This window comes from Gymnoscopelus microlampas (genome assembly GCF_963454915.1).
Source record: "Gymnoscopelus microlampas genome assembly, chromosome: 17".
Taxonomy (NCBI): Eukaryota; Metazoa; Chordata; class Actinopteri; order Myctophiformes; family Myctophidae; genus Gymnoscopelus; species Gymnoscopelus microlampas.
In genome coordinates, this window is record NC_139954.1 from 29,339,536 (window position 1) to 29,358,742 (window position 19,207).

The window sequence follows — 19,207 nt, forward strand, 5'->3', positions numbered from 1 at the left end:
AACAGAACTGTCTGGAAGGAAGAGCAGACATAACTGGATCACACATTATTCACAACTACTTTATCAATGTATTGGTTTCAACCAACATGTCATACCAGATGGGTGGGGTTTTCAGCATCAGGTCATGTGAATTATTGTCAGGTATAGCATACTAACCACTTGAACCCCAGCCTCCCTATTCAAGCTCACTTGTAGATCTGCTGGCGAAGAGATTTGGTATAGACGGAGCAAACTGCTTTTCAAGTACTTTCTTGGTTGTACAAAGATCCCGTCAGACTTTGTATGATTCTATGACGCAAACTAGGAATGGTGTTTGGCCATTTTTATGCCATGGCACTGAAGGGGCCAGGCGTCTAGAACAGGGTTTTTCTGTATCTTTGTCCCCACAAAATTAGACCAGTCACAGCGCAGCTCATGCCGCCAAGTGCATACAGAGAACCACACAGCTCAGCTGACAGTGCTACACCAATCACAGCTCAGCTCGTACTGCTACGCCAATCACAGCTCAGCAACATTAGCACACAAAGCTCACGTTAGCACATAATTGTTTATGTGTAGGAATTGTTCAAGATAATATGCATATCACTGTAGCGCAAGGCAAAAGGATGAATTAACTAGGCAATTCTCCCAGGCTCCGACTACAATAAGAAAAGTAGGCTATTTAGGTGGATTCAAATTGGCCACTTTAGGGATAATTAACTCAGCTAACAGTCTGAAATACATTTCAATTGCACAGGGAAGCCATGCTGTTTTAGACTGCGTTTTGTTTTCTAAACGTGTTTCTTCTAAATTTGGTTTTTAATCTGCGGTTAACCGTAGCATGACATCATATTTATAAAAAATATCACTGCATTGCACATCATGTACTTGAACGCAGTGAGCAGTCAACAAGACAACCATGTCAGTACAGACATAGAGCCTACAAGACAGACAGCGTTCAAATACAATTAAAACACATCTGTCTTGTGGTTTACTAGATGTCTCTGTATCAGCTATGGTTTCAGATCAAAGCCTTTCGTTTATTTTAAACAAAGATCTGTGTGGTGATAAAAACAACCTGAGAGAGCAATATTCAACATGTATATGTATCATTCCCTCTGACACACAACAAACCTCAAAGTGTTTGTCAATCAGAACAATAACTCTCACACTGGAGTTCATTGAAGAAAATATGATTAAACACATATAAACTATTATACATTCCTCCTCCTTCCAGCATCAAACATATCCCCCCACCCCACACACACACACACACACACACACACACACACACACACACACACACACACACACACACACACACACACACACACACACACACACACACACACACACACACACACACACACACACACACACACACACACACACACACACACACCCACACATGTAAGCACACATACTTCGGCTACTTTTTAACCCTAAACAGGCACCTTGACCACTAATAAACCCTTATCCAACAGTATCTTCCGATAAAACACGTCCGGCAACAACGTGACCCTGATTCAACTGTTGGACTGGTTGATAAAGACATTCCGCAGACAGTCTCACTGAAAACAAAGCCAGCTAGCCTGTTACGCAACGCAAAATATGTGTCCCCTCGGACATACAAACAATGATGAAGAAAAGGAACAGGCTTCTAAACATACAGTCTTTCCAGAGATATAGTATTAAGTATTGACTTTTGACCCCGCAATCACACCAATTGGTACCCCGTGATGTAGCATGCTGCCGGGGTCATGTCCTGTGGGGTAGAAGATTCATGGTCTATTGTGCGACGGTTTCTCACACCGAAAACAGCTGATCTACAAGCTCACAGCGCATCGCATTTGTACCTTGCCCTCACTGAGTACACAGGGTCATGAGGTTGAACACGCAGACATGAAACTGATGTTACCCAATACGTCACCTCCGCGGGTCATTAAACATTCTAAGAAGACCAAAGAGAAATGACACATTACAGTATGTGGGCTTCATCTTGGTAATATGAATACACAGCACAACATAGTTCCAATGCAGAGCATGAAACTTATTTTCTGCACAGAGTTTATAGCTATAAAAAGCTAACTCATTTTTTGGGGCTTTACATGCACAGTGTAATTAGTAGCGTAATAACTGCACAACTGGAGTTAGAAACCAGAAGAAAAGGTGTGTTTTAACATCACGCAAATCGGTATACTTATGTGGTCAAGACGGATCTGTCTGATTTTTCATATTCCATCATGAGTGGCTAAGATTGACTTCTACTACCTGGCCTGTCGGAGACCTGTGCTCCGAGGAGTACACTTTTCTAGTCTTAATTCTTATCTCATGATTTTCATTACTAGTTGAACAGTAGTTAGTTACTATACAGTAGTTATTAGTTGTACAGTAGTTAGTTCCTACTATAGTAATTGTAGAGTAGTTAGTAGCTGAATAGTAGTTAGTTACTATAGTAATTGTATGTACAGTAGTTAGTAGTTGTACAGTAGTTAGTTACTATAGTAATTGTACAGTAGTTAGTTGTATAATAGTAGAGCAGGTCCATGCAGACAGCTCATGCAGATCTACACAGTTGACCAACGAGGGAAAGACACAGACCAAGAGACGTGAAAAGAGGGAAGAGTGTACCTGACGGACAAAGAAAACACAAACACACACACACACACACACACACACACACACACACAAACACACACCACATGACATACACACGCACGCACACTTCACATACACAAATCTTACCATCATTTCTACCAGGTGTGCCATCTTTTGACATTTAAGAAAGATGTTGGAGCAGCGAAGAGGAGAGGCAGAGATACATTAGTAGCAATATAAGCAGAGTGAGTGAGTGAGTGAGAGAGAGTGAGAGAGTGAGTGAGAGAGTGAAGGCTGCAACATACACCAAACAAAGTTGACCTTTTTTTCTGCCTCGTCAATAAGAAAAAAATTACGAACACAGTGCAATGCTTAAGTTTGTTTTGGCAGTTCTTGCACCTTCAAGATTTTCTAACGAATCACAGCAGAGACACCACTGCGAACAGTGTGTGTGATTTCTCACACTCTCAATGTGCTTGTGATTTATTGTTTTATTTCCGTGATCTGCCAGCAAAGTGCCATTGACAGTTTTGAAGAAATGTTGGCTGAGGATTTTAGGTTAGGTACCAACCTCCATTATCCCTCTCTGAGAGACAACATGTAATTCATTTAGAAATGGCAAAATCATTTTGACAAATTAAGTGAAAGCATATCGGAGGTTGATGTAAACAGATCTGTGGTTATATCAACATTCCAGCTCTGTATACAGTGGTCTGACGTTCAGAACTCGGAGCTACAGTGAGTACAAAACACTTTCGTCCTCCGAGAAATGTGTCGGTTTCAGCTAGAACTGCCAAAGCTGAAGAAAGTTCAACTTCATTTGGAGTATGATAACAGCTTGAGTGAGTGAGTGAGTGAGTGAGTGAGTGAGTGAGTGAGTGAGTGAGTGAGTGAGTGAGTGACTGAGTGACTGAGTGACTGAGCGACTGAGTGAGTGAGTGAGCCTGATCAATAGTTATGACCAATAGGGAACCATGGAACCCATTGCAGAAGAACACAGGAGGAAATAGACATTGTGAGTGTCTAGAAGATTAAGACTGAATTACACGTTCAGCAGCTCAATCAGGTTGGTTGATTATTCCTCATCATCCTTTAATGTTGGTGAAAACATTAAAAACATCGTTAAAAAGTGTGAGGGGTTTTTCATCAGACTAGGAGCCTCCTCAACCTCAGCAAAACCATTAGTCAAGTGTTGCTGAAACTCCTCGTACATCAACACTGGAAACTCTCAGTTCCTGTTGACAGAGCAGTGTAATGATACGTACAGAAGTTATTAATAAGCCCCCTCAGACCCATAAAAGCCAGTGATTTAATGAGAAAATGTCTCAATATTTCATGAAGATGGGTTTTGAGGCGGTTTCATTATTTTGTGTAATTTAAAGAGAAGTTCGAAGTTTAATATGGAGACAACACATGTGAACTGAACTGCTGTTCTCAACAATTCTGTTCGCCAAACACTCCATTGATTGAATAATGATCACAAGAGAGCAGAAAAGAAAGGACAGCATGCTTTCTAGCAGGCAACAGCCTCTCATGGCAAATTGCTAGATTGAAAATCCGTTCTTTTTGGCAAGTGACAGTGTCATGCGATGGAGAATAACTTAAAAGTGAACGCACACCGAAACTTTGGTAGAGGTTTGGGTTGTGTAGTTACCTTTCCATGATGTAAAATATTGCCCTGATATCTTCAACAGTTGCTCCGTTGACAGACATTGCACAGTGAAAAGGGTTTCAAAGTCGCTCTTTTAGCAGACAGACAGACTGACACAAACAAGCAGATTTTGTCCATGTATAACATTAGAAAACCCAGCTCCATTTTATTACCAGGTTTTGTAATGTAATTTGTTTGTGTTCATTGTGTTCTGAGAGAGTGACTTTGAGACCTGTTTTTGTGCAAGTCATTTGGGAAAATGTAATTATACATTTCTAATCAACGGTGCAACTACTGAAGATATAATGGCAAGGTAACTAACTACACAACCTAAACCTCGACCAACGACTCATGTGCTTATGACCAGATGACAATCTTATATTGGGATTAGACAGAATATCATGTTTGGCTTCTTTCACTGTTTTGGACAACTTTCTTCCTTTGTTCATTTGTGTTTCTGTTGTCACCGTTCTCTGAGGGGTTAGAGGGAGGCGACTGGCTGGTTTACCTAACGAGGCGTAGGAGCCGGGCGGCAGGGTAGAAGCGGAGCTAAAGGGGGAGGCAGGGCCGGGGACGGTGGAGAGGCGGGACTTGGCGTTGGAGGCTGCGTTGACGTCGATGTCGCTGCGGGACCGCTGCAGGGAGCCAGGTGTGGTTACCCTACCGCTAACCAGCTTATCTGAGAGAGAGAGACAGAGACAGAGACAGAGACAGAGAGGGAATGAAAGAGAAATAAATTGGAATTTAGAGAAGGAAAGAGAGAGTTGAGTAGTAGTTTTTACAGTGACTTGTTAAATTCTCCCTTTAGACATGTGTCCTTGAGCAATATACTTAATTGAAGCTGTTGTGTAAAGAACACAGAACAGCTTCAAGTTTAATAATAACTAATACAATTATGATACAAATTAGTTATAGTATAAATAAACACACAACTAGATGAATAGAATGAATACAGGAAGTAGCTGGCTTACTCCTCGTCATGCTTCCTCCAATGACACTCTTCACTGACAGCGGCCGGCTGGGGACAGACAGACAGACAGACACAGTCACCTTAATGGGCAGACACTCATACAGACACACACACAGACACACACACACACACACGCATGCACAGACACACACACACACACACACACACACACACACACACACACACACACACACACACACACACACACACACACACACACACGATACCACCGCTGAAGGTCGTAAAGCTTGTATCTCATATTTCATCTTTTTATGTGAGCTCACAATGCGACGTATTGTAGATGTGCTATTTTCACTATTTCTGAACATTTTTGTTCCATTTCCTGGAAGGAAAGGGTTGGAAATAGGAGGTTACCACCCGACAGCGACAATATGTAAATTGGATAAATGAAGACAATCATCCCAAAGTGTAATAATAATAATACCTGGAATTTATATAGCGCTTTTCTGAGTACTCAAAGTCGCTTTACAAAGCTAAACTAAGTAGAACACAATCAAAACAAAACAACTTTAATAAGAAAATACAGAGAATAAAAAGTTAAAAAGGCTACAGAAGGCCAGGGAATAAAACAAAAGTTGAGACTAGGGTGGTAGGAGATCAGCTAGGTGGGGAAAGCAGTTCTGAAGAGGTGGGTTTTGAGGGAGGTTTTGAACACGGCAAGGGTGGGGGCGGTTTTGATGTGAGGTGGGAGTGGGTTCCAGAGGGTGGGTGCTGCAACGGAGAATGCCCTATCACCCCAGGTGCACTTCGTTTTTTTGGTGGGGAATTTGAGGAGGTTGGCATCGCTGGATCTGAGGGAACGGGTGGGGACGTGGTTGTGAAGGAGGTCGGAAATGTATTGGGGTATCTGGTGGTTAAGGGCTTTGTAGGTGGTGATGAGGATTTTGAAGTCGATTCTGTGTTTGACCGGGAGCCAGTGGAGGTCACGGAGGACTGGTGTGAGTTCCAAAGTGTGTGTGTGAGTGTGCGTTTATGAGTGCATATTGCGTTGTGTTCTCACTTGAGGCTCTCCTGCGAGGAGGAGGAGGAGCGATCCGATTGGGGGAGAGACGTCACGCTGTCGGAACCCTTCAGGTGAGACTGGAGAGCTCTCTGATAGGTCAACTCCAAAGCCTGGAACAGATGCTCCGCCTCCCGGCTATAGTGGCCGTGGAAACCCCAGTAGCACCTATCAGAGACAGGGGGCGGAGACAGGGGTGGTTTAGATCACATTTTGATGTATCCTCCAAGACGGGGGGAAAAAATAAAGAAAGACATGCCATCTACGGTTTACTTCCTGTATCTGCGTGAAGTACAGTAGGTCAGTGGCTCTCAAACTTTTTCATGTCAAGGACCAGCCCGCGGACCCCTATTTGAAAAGATATGCCAGGCAGGGACCCCCATAACAGAAGGTTTTTACGGCTCGAGCTGTGCGGCCTCATCCTTTGTCAACACAAGGACCCCCAGTTTGACATGCATTAGGCTACGGACCCCCATTTAATGGCATTTCTATCTCTGGGACCCCAATTTATATTGTAAAATCAATGTTAATTTAACTCTGAGAGTGTACAAATGGAACCAAATGGACCCGTTGGGGTCCATTTGGTTCCATTTGTACACTCTCAGAGTTACAGACCCATAAGGGTCCATTTGGTTCCTGTCTATCCATCATTTAGCTGGGGACACCCTGGAACTTCCTCAAGGACCCCTGGGGGTCCCCGGACCCCACTTAGAGAACCAATGCTGTAGGTGGCCGCCTTTTTAGGAGACCGGAAGCAGGTTGGAGTCTTATTATTTCCAATGGAAGAGTGAACGTGAACACAGCTTCTGAACCGTTCTTTAGCCCCATGATCACTGAACTAAATATTGGACCCGATCGTCACAAGCCACACCATCTTCCTAAGCTTTTCATACTAAAATGGCTTTTTTTTACGGGGAGACAAATAAGGAGAAAATCAACTTTATTATCGACCTTTCACTGTCCCAGCTACACACTCTCCTCGCGGGATCTATAGCACCAGTAAACATAGGCGAGATCTGCCGTCAAACGGCGCCCACTTAGGAGACCATTTGTAGGATTTGTGTACCATTTCGCCTCCAGTGGCTCCAACTGGGATGGTGTATCTTCATAAATTAACCATCTTTGGTATTGTAAAGCCGTGTGACACCATCTTGGTATTCCATGCTGATCTATAATGATGCATTACTACGTAAAGATTAAAATATTATAACATTTGATATTTAAATGTTTTAACAATTTGAGTCAGAAACTCATTTAGATTTAGAACTTAAACAGCAGTTACTGTAGCTTGCAATCTAATCTGGATTGTTTAGCTACAGATGAATCAGCTAGATGGAGATACATGCTATTATTAATAGATAAGATAACCATCCTTAATGCCATCATAACAATAAATATACATTAGATCATCTCTACATCACATGTTCTTCTAACCAGCGAGGTGATTATAGTAAATTAAAACATTAACTAAAATGGAAACTAGCAATGAAAAAAATAAAGTGGACTAAAATAATGAACAATCATGTCTGACATATGGTACCGTAACTCAGTAAAAACTAGAAACTTTGGTTCTAAAACTAAATCATGTAAAATAAAAATATATGGGAATGATCTTCTATTTTTAGCCCCACTAGCAGGCAGCAGGGCACTACAATGGTCCAACCCTGCCCTGTCCCCTATGTGGGGCTTCTATTTATGCAGCTTTGCCCAACCTTTCATAACTCTTGAACTGCATGTTGTTAAAAGCCTCTAACCAGTAAACCACCTACCACCAGCGGGAGGGCTTTTAGACTCTCTTTGAGTCAAACACAAAATGAAAGCAAAGGGATTTTCAGATCTTTCTGGGGGGTAGCTCAATCTCTGGCCACAAGATGGCAATGTTTCACATCAAGTCACGCTGTGGGCTACCAGCAGTAGCTATCAAGAAGAAACAATACAGTCTTTAACATCAACACCAGTGTTTTTTTTTTGTTTTTTTTTATGTTCTGTTATGTTTTTATGCCTATTATGATATGCCCATATGGTTAAGTAAATATGAGAACATGATTCATAAAGTAATACATTTCATTCACATGTTGTCAAAAGCAGAGTGTGTGCAGAAGATAGTTTGTTTATTTGTCACTAACTTCTATTCAGGCTGTGAAAACACTTCACAGCACTCAGATGTTACAGTGAGCTTTTGTTTTCACTTCCTAACTGTGTCACCAGCAGCAACAACAACATCATTGTAATCTGATTCAACAATATAACACTGAAGAAAGATCAGTTGTATTTGTAAAGTAACAGAAATGTGAGTGTGTAGGTACTTACTTCCGGGCGATGGACCTGGCCTCAGAGTCAGCATCGTGGATTCCTTTCTTTATGGTCTCAGTGAGGACGGCTACGTGTCTGGGATAGTATGGAAACATGATGCAGTCAAACACACACCAAATACTGACTGACTGACTGTCTGTCTGTCTATCTATATATCTATCTATCTATCTCTTTCTTCTCCTCTCCAGGTCCACAGAAAATATGAACCTGGAGGTTTTCCCGCATGCTTTTTAAACTCCCTGCCATCGGAGTTGTCATAGTTACAGAGACAGGAAGTCAGCTGTAGGCTGGGAGGGTGGGGGTCTTTGGGAAGATGATGAAGATGATAATGTCTCTTTTAGGGATTCATCAATTTAAGCAGCCTCATCAGTCGCTCACCCAGCCAACACAGAGCCATGCTACCGAATTAAATGTCAACATGGGAGAGGAGAGGAGAGGAGAGGAGAGGAGAGGAGAGGAGAGGAGAGGACATTCACCTCTCCAGTGTTTTGGCGTGCCATTCCTGCAGTATGAGATCCAGGAACTCATAACAGTGTCTGAAGAGACAAAACAATGTGAGTTAATTATTATGTGTCGGAGTCACTGAGTCTCAGTATATATAACAGTGAATTGCGAGTCCTTACCGCCTGACAGCCACTGATTTGGATGTGCAGTTACTGGTGATGATGGGGATGAGACGAGGGAAGTGTGTGTGCTGAGAGACACAGAGAAACACACAGTAGATTAGCCACAATGCCCCTCCAATGTCCAACAACAATCCTACTGTACTGTAGCTTGACAGCGTTTCAAAGGAGAACCATTGTGTGGCCATTATTAATCAGTTCATTTTCGTTTCATTTCTTCATTTATTTTTAATGTATTTTGAGAAAATACACTATCTGTGAGTTGGATCATTACAGTGTGTGCATCTACCAGCATGAATGTAGATATTTCAAAATATACTTACAGTACCAAACGTAAATTATGCTGAATGGTCCATTTCACAATCATATTATTGGATTGTAATTATTAATGCATTAATGTCTTTAATCACTTAATGCTGCTGTGTAGATTGACCTATAATAATACATGTTGTTTTGTATTAATTACAAAACATACTAAAGCTGTCAAATAATTGTAGTGGAGTAAAAAGTACAGTGTAGTTGAGTAGAAGTATAATGTAAATAAAAAAAAGTAAAAGTACCTCAACATTTTTTTAAGTTTAGTACCCGAGTAAACATACTTAGTTAGTTACTTTCCACCACTGCCGCAACCATCCCATGCAATGTGCTGCATGTGATGTCATCACATGCAGCACGTTGCAGCAAGCAGAGACATTTGGTCTCGACACTGATGACACCTTCCATTACTTATAGGGATTGGCTGATGGCTGTAACTATGCAAATTGTACACAACGGTACATATTTATTTGCATAGATGTGCTAAAATACTTGCAATTAATTTAAAAGAAGGAGAAATTCAAGTGGCTGGTGGTTTGCAATATTTGAGAATTTGAGAAGCGAATGAGGATTTGTTTTATTGTATCTACCGTAAAATATAACAACTGGTCTATTTTAACCACTTAACTCTCTAGTCTTACAGACCCGGACTTGAGTTACATCTGTACTTTGACCGCTTTTTTCCACCTACACCAAATGTCTTCGGCAAAAATAACCGATCTACATTTTGGGGGCGACACCGTGGAGCGGTGGGAGGTGTATTTACCCTGAGTATGAGGCGTATGGTGGCGATCCCTGACGTGGCCATGACCTTGGCACTGTTAGGAACCAGGTTCAACAGCGTGGGCATGATGCTCTCTGCTCCGTGGTCAAACTTATTACCTAGCAACCATGACAAGTATCTGAGAGAGAGAGAGAGAGAGAGAGAGAGAGAGAGAGAGAGAGAGAGAGAGAGAGTTCTGCCTCATCAGTTTCCAAATGAAAAACATTTTTTTTATAATACATTAACCCACATAAGAACACATGTACATGTACATGTGCATCCTCCCCTCCCCTCTCTTACCCCAGGGTGAGGCAGGCCTCTCTGACCACCTGTGATCGGAGGTCCTTGGCTGACAGTTTGAGTGGCGCCTCCAGGAGGCGCAGCTGCTGGGAGAAGCCCTCATACTGCGGCGCTCCTGCTATGATCACAGAGCGCACCTTCTTTAACTGAACCACCAGGAGCAGCACAGGATGGGGAGAGAGGGAGAGAGAGAAACACAGAGAGAGAGAGGGAATTAAATGTCTGTCTGTCAATCTCTCTATCTGTCTGTCTGTCTGTCTGTCTGTCTGTCTGTCTGTCACAATTATTACGTAATCATCTAATCGCAATATTTGAGATAATCACAATCGTCATTATCGTTTCCATGTTGAGGATTTTTTATTCAAAAATAGTGGAAATAGCAGCTCTACAAGCTCACAACGCGTTGCGATGCGACGCGTTGTGAGCTTGTAGATCTGCTATTTCCACTATTAATGTTTTTTTTCTTTTTAAGTATAAAGTCATTAAATATTAGCCTCGCGTGGCCAGACAATATCACACGACACACTGCGTGGATATTAGTCTGGTCCCTATCAACGATAGATATTTTTCCAAGGGGCGATTACATAAAGATCCAAATAAGGTGATAAGCCCGGCCACATTTGGATACTGGGCCCTGATTGGTCCCTCACGACTTCGGAGGGAGAGAAATGAAATCTCTATTGAGGGGGGCCAGAACTAATCTGCCGAGTGCTAAAGTGCAATGCAATTTTGCAAAGGCAGATTTGTCTGGAACCAGGCTAATTAAATATGTCAGTAATATCTTTGTATATTTAAGTTATTTGTCATTACAAAGCCTAAAAGGCCAAACAGAAATTAAATGCGTATTCATATGTTTCAATGTCAAAAAAACACAATGAAATCGTTCATCACAATTATTTGTGTGACAACTAATTAATCGTCAACTTAAATTTGTAATCGTGACAGCCCTATCTGTCTGGTTCAATGTCAACCTCTCTATCTGTCTGTGTGTCTGTCAGGTTCAATGTCAACCTGCCTGTCTGTCAGTCAGGTTCTTACCGCGGTCACTCTGTGTTCCCAGTCATGTTTGTCATCATTCAGAACCTCTCTGATCTTAGCCAGTTGATCCTCCAGTTCTCTGTTGGAGTAGATCTGTACAAAACAACACGTTACTTAATTATGATTGTGATGTGAGATTTCTCCAATCAGGCACAGTAAAATGTTACCATATGTTTACCAAAGATAGAATTTGACCTTCTTACATGGTTTCCATAGCAATGGTGAACTGACCTACAAAGGTATTTGTTTGGTGAAAAGTCAAAATTCAGATACATGTATATGTTTTGAGTGTAGGTGATTGTTAGGTTAAATTTCTCCAATTTGGCACATTGAAATGTTACCATATGTTTACCAGTAATGCGTGTGTGTCTCTGTGCTTGTGTGTGATGTGTAAGTCACATTTCAGTGGGCTCATCAGTCACGTTACACTATAGCAGTTTTACTGCTTGATAGGAAATGACAACTAGCCAGGTTCACATTGATCTGATACAAGAAAAACGGTTTAGTCCATGTGACTTCTTGGCCACTGGTCTTGCGGGTACACTCTGCACGCACAGCAAATGACCAATCTCAATCATTCACAGAAATATCCTGACTGATTTACAACAACAACAAAAACAATTGAAGTGTCTTGTGGTAATGACTCTGACCTCTCCCACACGTAGACACCTCTGTTCCAATGGATTCAATGTAGTTATTTTATTTATTTATTAATGTCACTAGTATTATCACTATTATAATTTAGCATTATTAGTATTAGTTTAATTTGCTTTGTTTCTTTTTGTTTGTGAATGTCAAATGACACACAGATATGGATATAGATAAACTGTATGGACTCATGTCAGACTTAGATTTGTGTAATTTTGTTTACTGCATTTTTATTTAGTTTCTAACACACACTGGGTGTATATTAAAAAAATTATAATAATTGCGAGTTGTTTTTCTTAAGTAGTTATTACTCCCAAGCTCTAGTTAATAGTTTTCATTGGTTCAATATTTATAAAACCCATAAACACAATTTCAATTTCCAAGCTTTTCCAATATAGCAAAAATAGATACAACCTCGTTGTGAGCTTGTAGATCGGCTATTTTTTGCTACTTTTGTGTGACACTGTAGTATAGTATGATGAAGTCATATGGGTAAGATATATGGTTATAAGAGGTTTCTGCCTGACAGAAACGATATACTGTGTATAGATAGATAGATCCGGTGTACTGCACCTGAACAGATGGAACATCTTCAAAGGACTTGATGAAGTCGTCTTCATCTACAGCTCCTGCAGCAGCCTCTTTACCTGAACAACAAACACCTCCCTTACATCTCTACACCACAACAGCAGCATTAGCAGTAAAAGTAATACAGATAATGGTACTAATAGTAAGAGTGGTAATAGGAATACGGGCGGTGGTAGTAGTAGTAGCAGAATTAGTAATGGTAGTAGTAGTAGCATACAGTACTAGTAGCAGTAGCAGTACTAGCACTAGTAGTAATAGTAGTAGTAGTAGTATTAATAGTAGTTTTACAGTAGCCACTAACTTGTGATCTTGGCCAGAGTGCCTGCACTGGGTCGCCTGACAGCACTGGGTGTGGTCCTCCGGCCACTGGAGGGCGCTTTGGAAGACGAGGAGGAGGAGGACCGGCCTCCGTCAACAGAATCCTCATCCTCAAAGTTCTTATCTGGAAAACAATAAGAACAGCGGTTACATTAGTTAGACTGGACAAAATGTTCATAACCGTGACTGAAATAGTCATGGGCGTGTTCTTATTGCAATCAGTTTGTGCATATCGTGAACCCACATATATACTGTAGGGTCAATCTGCTATCTTAGGCGCTCTCTAAATAGCAGGGAAATGCTGCGCTGGGGTACTGCGCTACACTTGTTTAGGCCAGGTCAGAGGCTGAGCAGGTCTAAGCGCAATTGCTGTTTGACTCTTCTCTCTGTAGATATCATTGTGCCGTGATTGTGCCAGACCACACCTCAGGGCGCAATCTAATCTTATCTAATCTAATCTAGTGGGGTCTCTGAGGGGTCAGGTAGGCTCTGATAGGGAGGGATTATAGAAGATGATAAAAGTATAATCATTCTGGCAATAATCCAGAACACAGTGACACCTGAGTCACCTCTCAATCCTACAGAATGACAACAAGAAAAATGAAATAACGAGATATCAAAAATATCCTTATTTTCAACTTTCAACTCTATTATGAATGAACATAATTCTCCAAAATAATTTCCTCTCTGTTGTCTTGATTCTGCACCCGTTTCATTCACGCTGTCACCATTATTGAATGGAATTGAGAGAGGAGAGGTGTTCCTTACGAGAGCATATCCTCTTACACACTAGCCTCCTCAACATGTCCGTCAAGCTCTCCGCCAGCAGTCTGTGTGTGTGTGTGTGTGTGTGTGTGTGTGTGTGTGTGTGTGTGTGTGTGTATGTGTTGTGATTGGGCCAAAGAGGGTGGGGCCTACAGATTCAGCTCGCATTCTCACAACAGCTTTTATTGAAATAGTTTTTCACACTTTTTTATTGCTTCAAAAAGCGAAAATAGCAGATCTACAGACTCACGATGTGTCAAATTGTGACGCTTTGTGAGCTTGTAGATCTGCTATTTTTGAAAATGTAGATATTTTTATTTCATAAACAAATATATAATAATAATAAACTTTATTTGTATATCGCTTTTCTTAACAGGGTTACAAAGTGCTTCTACAGTTAAAAACAATGCAATAACAATAATGAATTATGTCAAAAACAGAACAACTGTTGAAGTTCCCGTAAATTCCACATTCACTCGTTTCCTGGTACAGAAATGACTCAAACTGTTTTGTGGCAGATGTAATAAAGGAGGCTCCCACATGGTGTGGGAGCCAGTTGTGGAAGAAGTACTCTACTCACATATCAATAACACAATGTAGAAATGTCCCATTTCACAAGTTTTCAAAATGTAATAATAATAGCAAATCTACAAACTCACAACCCGACACATTCCAGTATAGTATAGAGTCAAAAATACCTCAATATTGTACTTAAGTACAGTACTTCAAGACCACCTCAAGAGAGAGCAGTTAGCAGTTTATTGACTACAGCAGTGAGACGCTGATCACACAAATACCACCGTTATGTATCACTGTCATGGGAGCAATTAGCACAGCAGACAACGCACATGCGCAGTTGAACACAAACACACATGCACACACACACGTGCGCGCACACACACACACACACGTCATTAGTTAGTATCAGAAGTAAAGACAGAGAGAGAAGAGAGATACAGGACAGAGAGACAAGACGGAGTGGAGAGACACAGAATAGTAGAGAAACAGACAGACAGGCGGTCAGACAGACAGACAGACAGACAGACATCATCTATTTAATGATGCACGACCACACCCATCCAGTAGGTGTCAATGTACTGTATCTATCACGCCTCACATCCTTTCTCACTCTTCATACCAATATAAAGTATGTTAGAAAATATATTACTTTAGTTTGCATATATTACTTCAGCATTAAAAATAATCATAATCATAAAAAAACTAGGAAAGTCTTTAGAAAATAATCTACCTGCTCGCACTGAACTCATACACACAGCAGTCAAGACGCACACGCACACGTGTTCAAAGGCGCACACACATGCTCAGTATACACACATGCAGACACATTCAAAAACATACATGCACGCAAACACACTCGTACGGTCAACCGTGCACAGGTTTTGTTTTAACCTTCATCACGACAATCTGACCAGAACCAGAATGTCTGTAATCTAAAAGTTAAATGTTTTCAAATGGAAACTTTAATCAAATCTACGTTTTTCAAATTGATTAGAACATTTTGCACTTGTTGACAAACTATCAGTCAAACAACATCGGTAACCGGTGGTCTAATGTGGTCCAAAATCGGGATCAGACACATCTGGCATTGGTCGGGCTCTACAACAGGGTTTCTCAAAGTGGGTGCCGTGACGCAAATCCAGGGGTGCCGCAGAATACTTTGATAAAATTTGGAATTCATCAATATCGGCAATATAAGTTTAACCACTATAGTTTGTAAAACAGACCTGAGTTGCACTTTACTTTCTTGCGTTCTTTTTCAAAGTTATTTACAGGGGTGATCTGAGCCCACATTTGTTTTACAACCATTGCTCTACAACAGACCTTTTCAACATATATTTCAACAGACTTTCTTCAATAGACCTCAAAACGCCTCCTCAATACAGAGCTCCTCTGAAGTGCCTGGTGGCTCAACCAGTGCACTGACCACAAGCTAGGGCTGGGCAATTAACCGAAGATATATAAAAACAGATATTTAGAACCAATAACTGAGTTAATCTTACTCATGTTGGTTAATCGAATAATCGAGAGTTGTTATTTAATTATAATTTTTTCCTTATACATCAACGAATCCACATGAAAAAAATATTCTAGATTTTTTATAATCTAATAAATGAATTAGTCTGATTAACCAGACTTTGTTGTACAAGGGTGGCGTCCAAAAAGTGAAAATAGACAAACTACAAAAAAGTGTAAAAAGGAGATCTACAAGATTACAACACATCACGATGGGACACGTTGAACATGTAGGTCTCCTTTCCACACTTTTTAATTGTAATCGAAGTGAAAGTTTTAAATAACCGTAATACTGATTTGATGTCATATCGCCCAGCTCTACCACAAGCTTCTTGTGAGTGGCGAGGACCCGGGTTTGAATCTCTCTGCCCTCGGTTTACTGTCTCTCTACATACACTATTATTTCATTACGCCATATAAATGCCAAAAATGATGTTGTAAAAAACAAAAGAAAAACTTCTCAACATAATTCAACTCATCCACTGTTGCCTGTTGTTTTTACCATGCAAGCAAACAGGAATTCACACGCGCACGCACGCACCCACCCACCCACACACGCACGCACGCACGCACACACAAACAAACACACACAAACAGAGAGGCCACCCTCTCATGGAAGCCCTTTCATCCACAGGACCATGTGGGTAGAGGGGCTACTGGCCCAGTTCATTTGGCTCCCTCATGGTAGAGCAGGAAGACAATGATATCATTCATAAAACTGGGTTCATCTCACCCTGTCTGTCTCTCTCTGTTCTTCTCTGTGTGTGTGTGTGTGTGTGTGTGTGTGTGTGTGTGTGTGTGTGTGTGTGTGTGTGTGTGTGTGTGTGTGTGTGTGTGTGTGTGTGTGTGTGTGAGAGATTAGTATGTTTTCTTTGAATCGTGTTCTCTCATCTCTCTCTCTTTCTTGCACTCTGCTCTCCTATAAGCTGCAAGACAGGAGCACACATGCACACGTGCGCATGCAAACACGAAGCAAGCATACACAAACAAACACATATACAGTATAGTCATTCCAAAGCCATGTGACTCACCAGGCTAGCTATTAAAACTATTGATATAAAATAACCACTGACACACGTGCCTATTATGTCTATGCATTAACACAGTTGTGTCTGTCTGTCTGTCTGTCTGTTTGCCAATTAAATATAATTGGGTGGAAACCAATTACAGCCAACAACTTAGACATAATGTACACATTACACATGTGTATATAATATAGATATTGGGTGGAAACTGGAAACCAATGAGAGCCAACAACTAAGATGTAAGACATGAGACTCTTAAGAAGTGATCATTGTGTTATGTATTATGTAGCCCATGCTCACAAAGAACAGATCAGCAGCTCTGCAACGTTTATGTAACAGCACCGCAGGAGGACTCTCTCTCTCTCTTTCTCACACACGCACGCACGCACGCACGCACGCACACACACACACACACACACACACACACACACACACACACACACACACACACACACACACACACACACACACACACACACACACACACACACACACACACACACACACACACACACACACACACACACACACACACACACGATACAAAGCAGCTCTCTCAGTATTGAGGACAGACGCAGTCACACGCAGCCAAAAAACGCCACCTCCTCTGCAGTTATAAATACCCTCTATTATGTGCATTATGCTAGAAAAGGTCCCACATAGACCCCTAAACATGTTTGTCACAGTCCTAATGGTACCACTTTAAGAAGACCTCAATGACAACAGTCAAGCTTGGATGAAGAGAGACACCAAATGAAGAGAGAGAGAAGAATGAATACAAGTTCTGGAATGTGAGAAAGGAACACACACCCATCATAGTCCCCAGTGTTTACAGCTGCAATCCGGATCTTATTTTAACAAATAAAACTTTATTTTAACCTGTATGGTAGAGTATGTTAATACAATATAACTAGTACATCTGTAGTGGTTGGAGGTGGTCTCCCTTAAGTTATTAGATTTTTAGATAGGCAATTGCATTTTTTGCAATTGCATTTTTCAGCAAAATAATTCAGTGTTTTTAATGGCAGCTGTCTTTTTAAACATCTGTGATCATGCTGAAAGCTGAATAAATATAGTCCTCCATTGAGACATTTAGACCCTGGTGTCAGCTACTGTAGGACACCTACTGGTTGACAAGTAGTATTATAAACTCAATATATACCCATGCCAAGCAGGGGGTTTGGCTCTTGAATGAAATGTGGTCTCCCGTTGTGTGTCCATCTGGGTCCATTTACACTCTTTGCAGTTAAATTACCAAATTAATGAATGATTTTATGACATGAGATGTTTTGTTTCATGAGCTAAAAACTTTGGCTGATAGATTCATGTGATTGATAAATGTGTTTATAAACATCCATTCTGCACAGATATTTGATGATGGAATCCCACAGTACCACAGGACAGGGAACTGAACCCTCAACCCTGGTCATCACCAGCCAACAACATCAAACAGGTATTTTTATAGCGTCGAAACGTACAGTATTAGCATACACTCATGTTACACAACACACACTCATAAATAGTCACACGTATGCATATTCACTCATGAATGCACTCATGTACATGTGTGTACACACACACACACACACACACACACACACACACACAGACATGTGCGTGTGCATGCACTCATGAATGCACTCGCGCATGTACACACACACACACACACACACATTTCATTAAAGACCTTATCAGCATCTATAGAGGTGTTTACTATTAAAACCTCCTGTGTGTGTGTGTGTGTGTGTGTGTGTGTGTGTGTGTGTGTGTGTGTGTGTGTGTGTGTGTGTGTGTGTGTGTGTGTGTGTGTGTGTGTGTGTGTGTGTGTGTGTTTACCTTCTCCAACTGTCATATTAATCCTTCCTTCCAGAGAGACGAGTGGACACTGTTTTACAGAACACTGCCTCCGCTCTCTCTCTTTCTCTCTCGCACGCTCTCTCTCTCTCTGTCAGTGTTTTTCTCTCTGTTTATCTCTTTCTCCTCCCTCCCTCCCTTCGCTTCTCTGTCTTTCTCACCAGTAGACGTGTTAACCTCTCTCACCCACAGAGCTGTATGTCTGCACACCACTCTCTCTCTATTAATAATACGTTATTATCCATTACACACACACAAGACTAAATACACAAGTGTGAACTCTCACGGGCACACACACACACACACACACACACACACACACACACACACACACACACACACACACACACACACACACACACACACACACACACACACACACACACACACACACACACACACAC

The 19,207-nt window shown here is 41.3% G+C and overlaps 1 protein-coding gene across 3 annotated transcripts in view; it reads right to left on the reverse strand.

Moving 5' to 3' along the window:
• The window catches only part of clasp1a (cytoplasmic linker associated protein 1a), an 82,551-nt gene that overhangs the window by 33,667 nt on the left and 29,677 nt on the right, over positions 1–19,207 (reverse strand). For all 3 annotated transcript variants that reach the window (XM_084083938.1, XM_084083937.1, XM_084083936.1), the window contains exons 9-19: positions 13,109–13,249; positions 12,793–12,866; positions 11,572–11,664; positions 10,534–10,679; positions 10,237–10,372; positions 9,156–9,226; positions 9,009–9,068; positions 8,530–8,607; positions 6,220–6,387; positions 5,200–5,246; positions 4,737–4,907 (exon numbers count right to left, since the gene is read on the reverse strand). In XM_084083938.1, the coding sequence (XP_083940064.1) occupies positions 4,737–4,907; positions 5,200–5,246; positions 6,220–6,387; positions 8,530–8,607; positions 9,009–9,068; positions 9,156–9,226; positions 10,237–10,372; positions 10,534–10,679; positions 11,572–11,664; positions 12,793–12,866; positions 13,109–13,249 (1,185 nt within the window). The remainder of the gene's footprint in view (positions 1–4,736; positions 4,908–5,199; positions 5,247–6,219; positions 6,388–8,529; positions 8,608–9,008; positions 9,069–9,155; positions 9,227–10,236; positions 10,373–10,533; positions 10,680–11,571; positions 11,665–12,792; positions 12,867–13,108; positions 13,250–19,207) is intronic.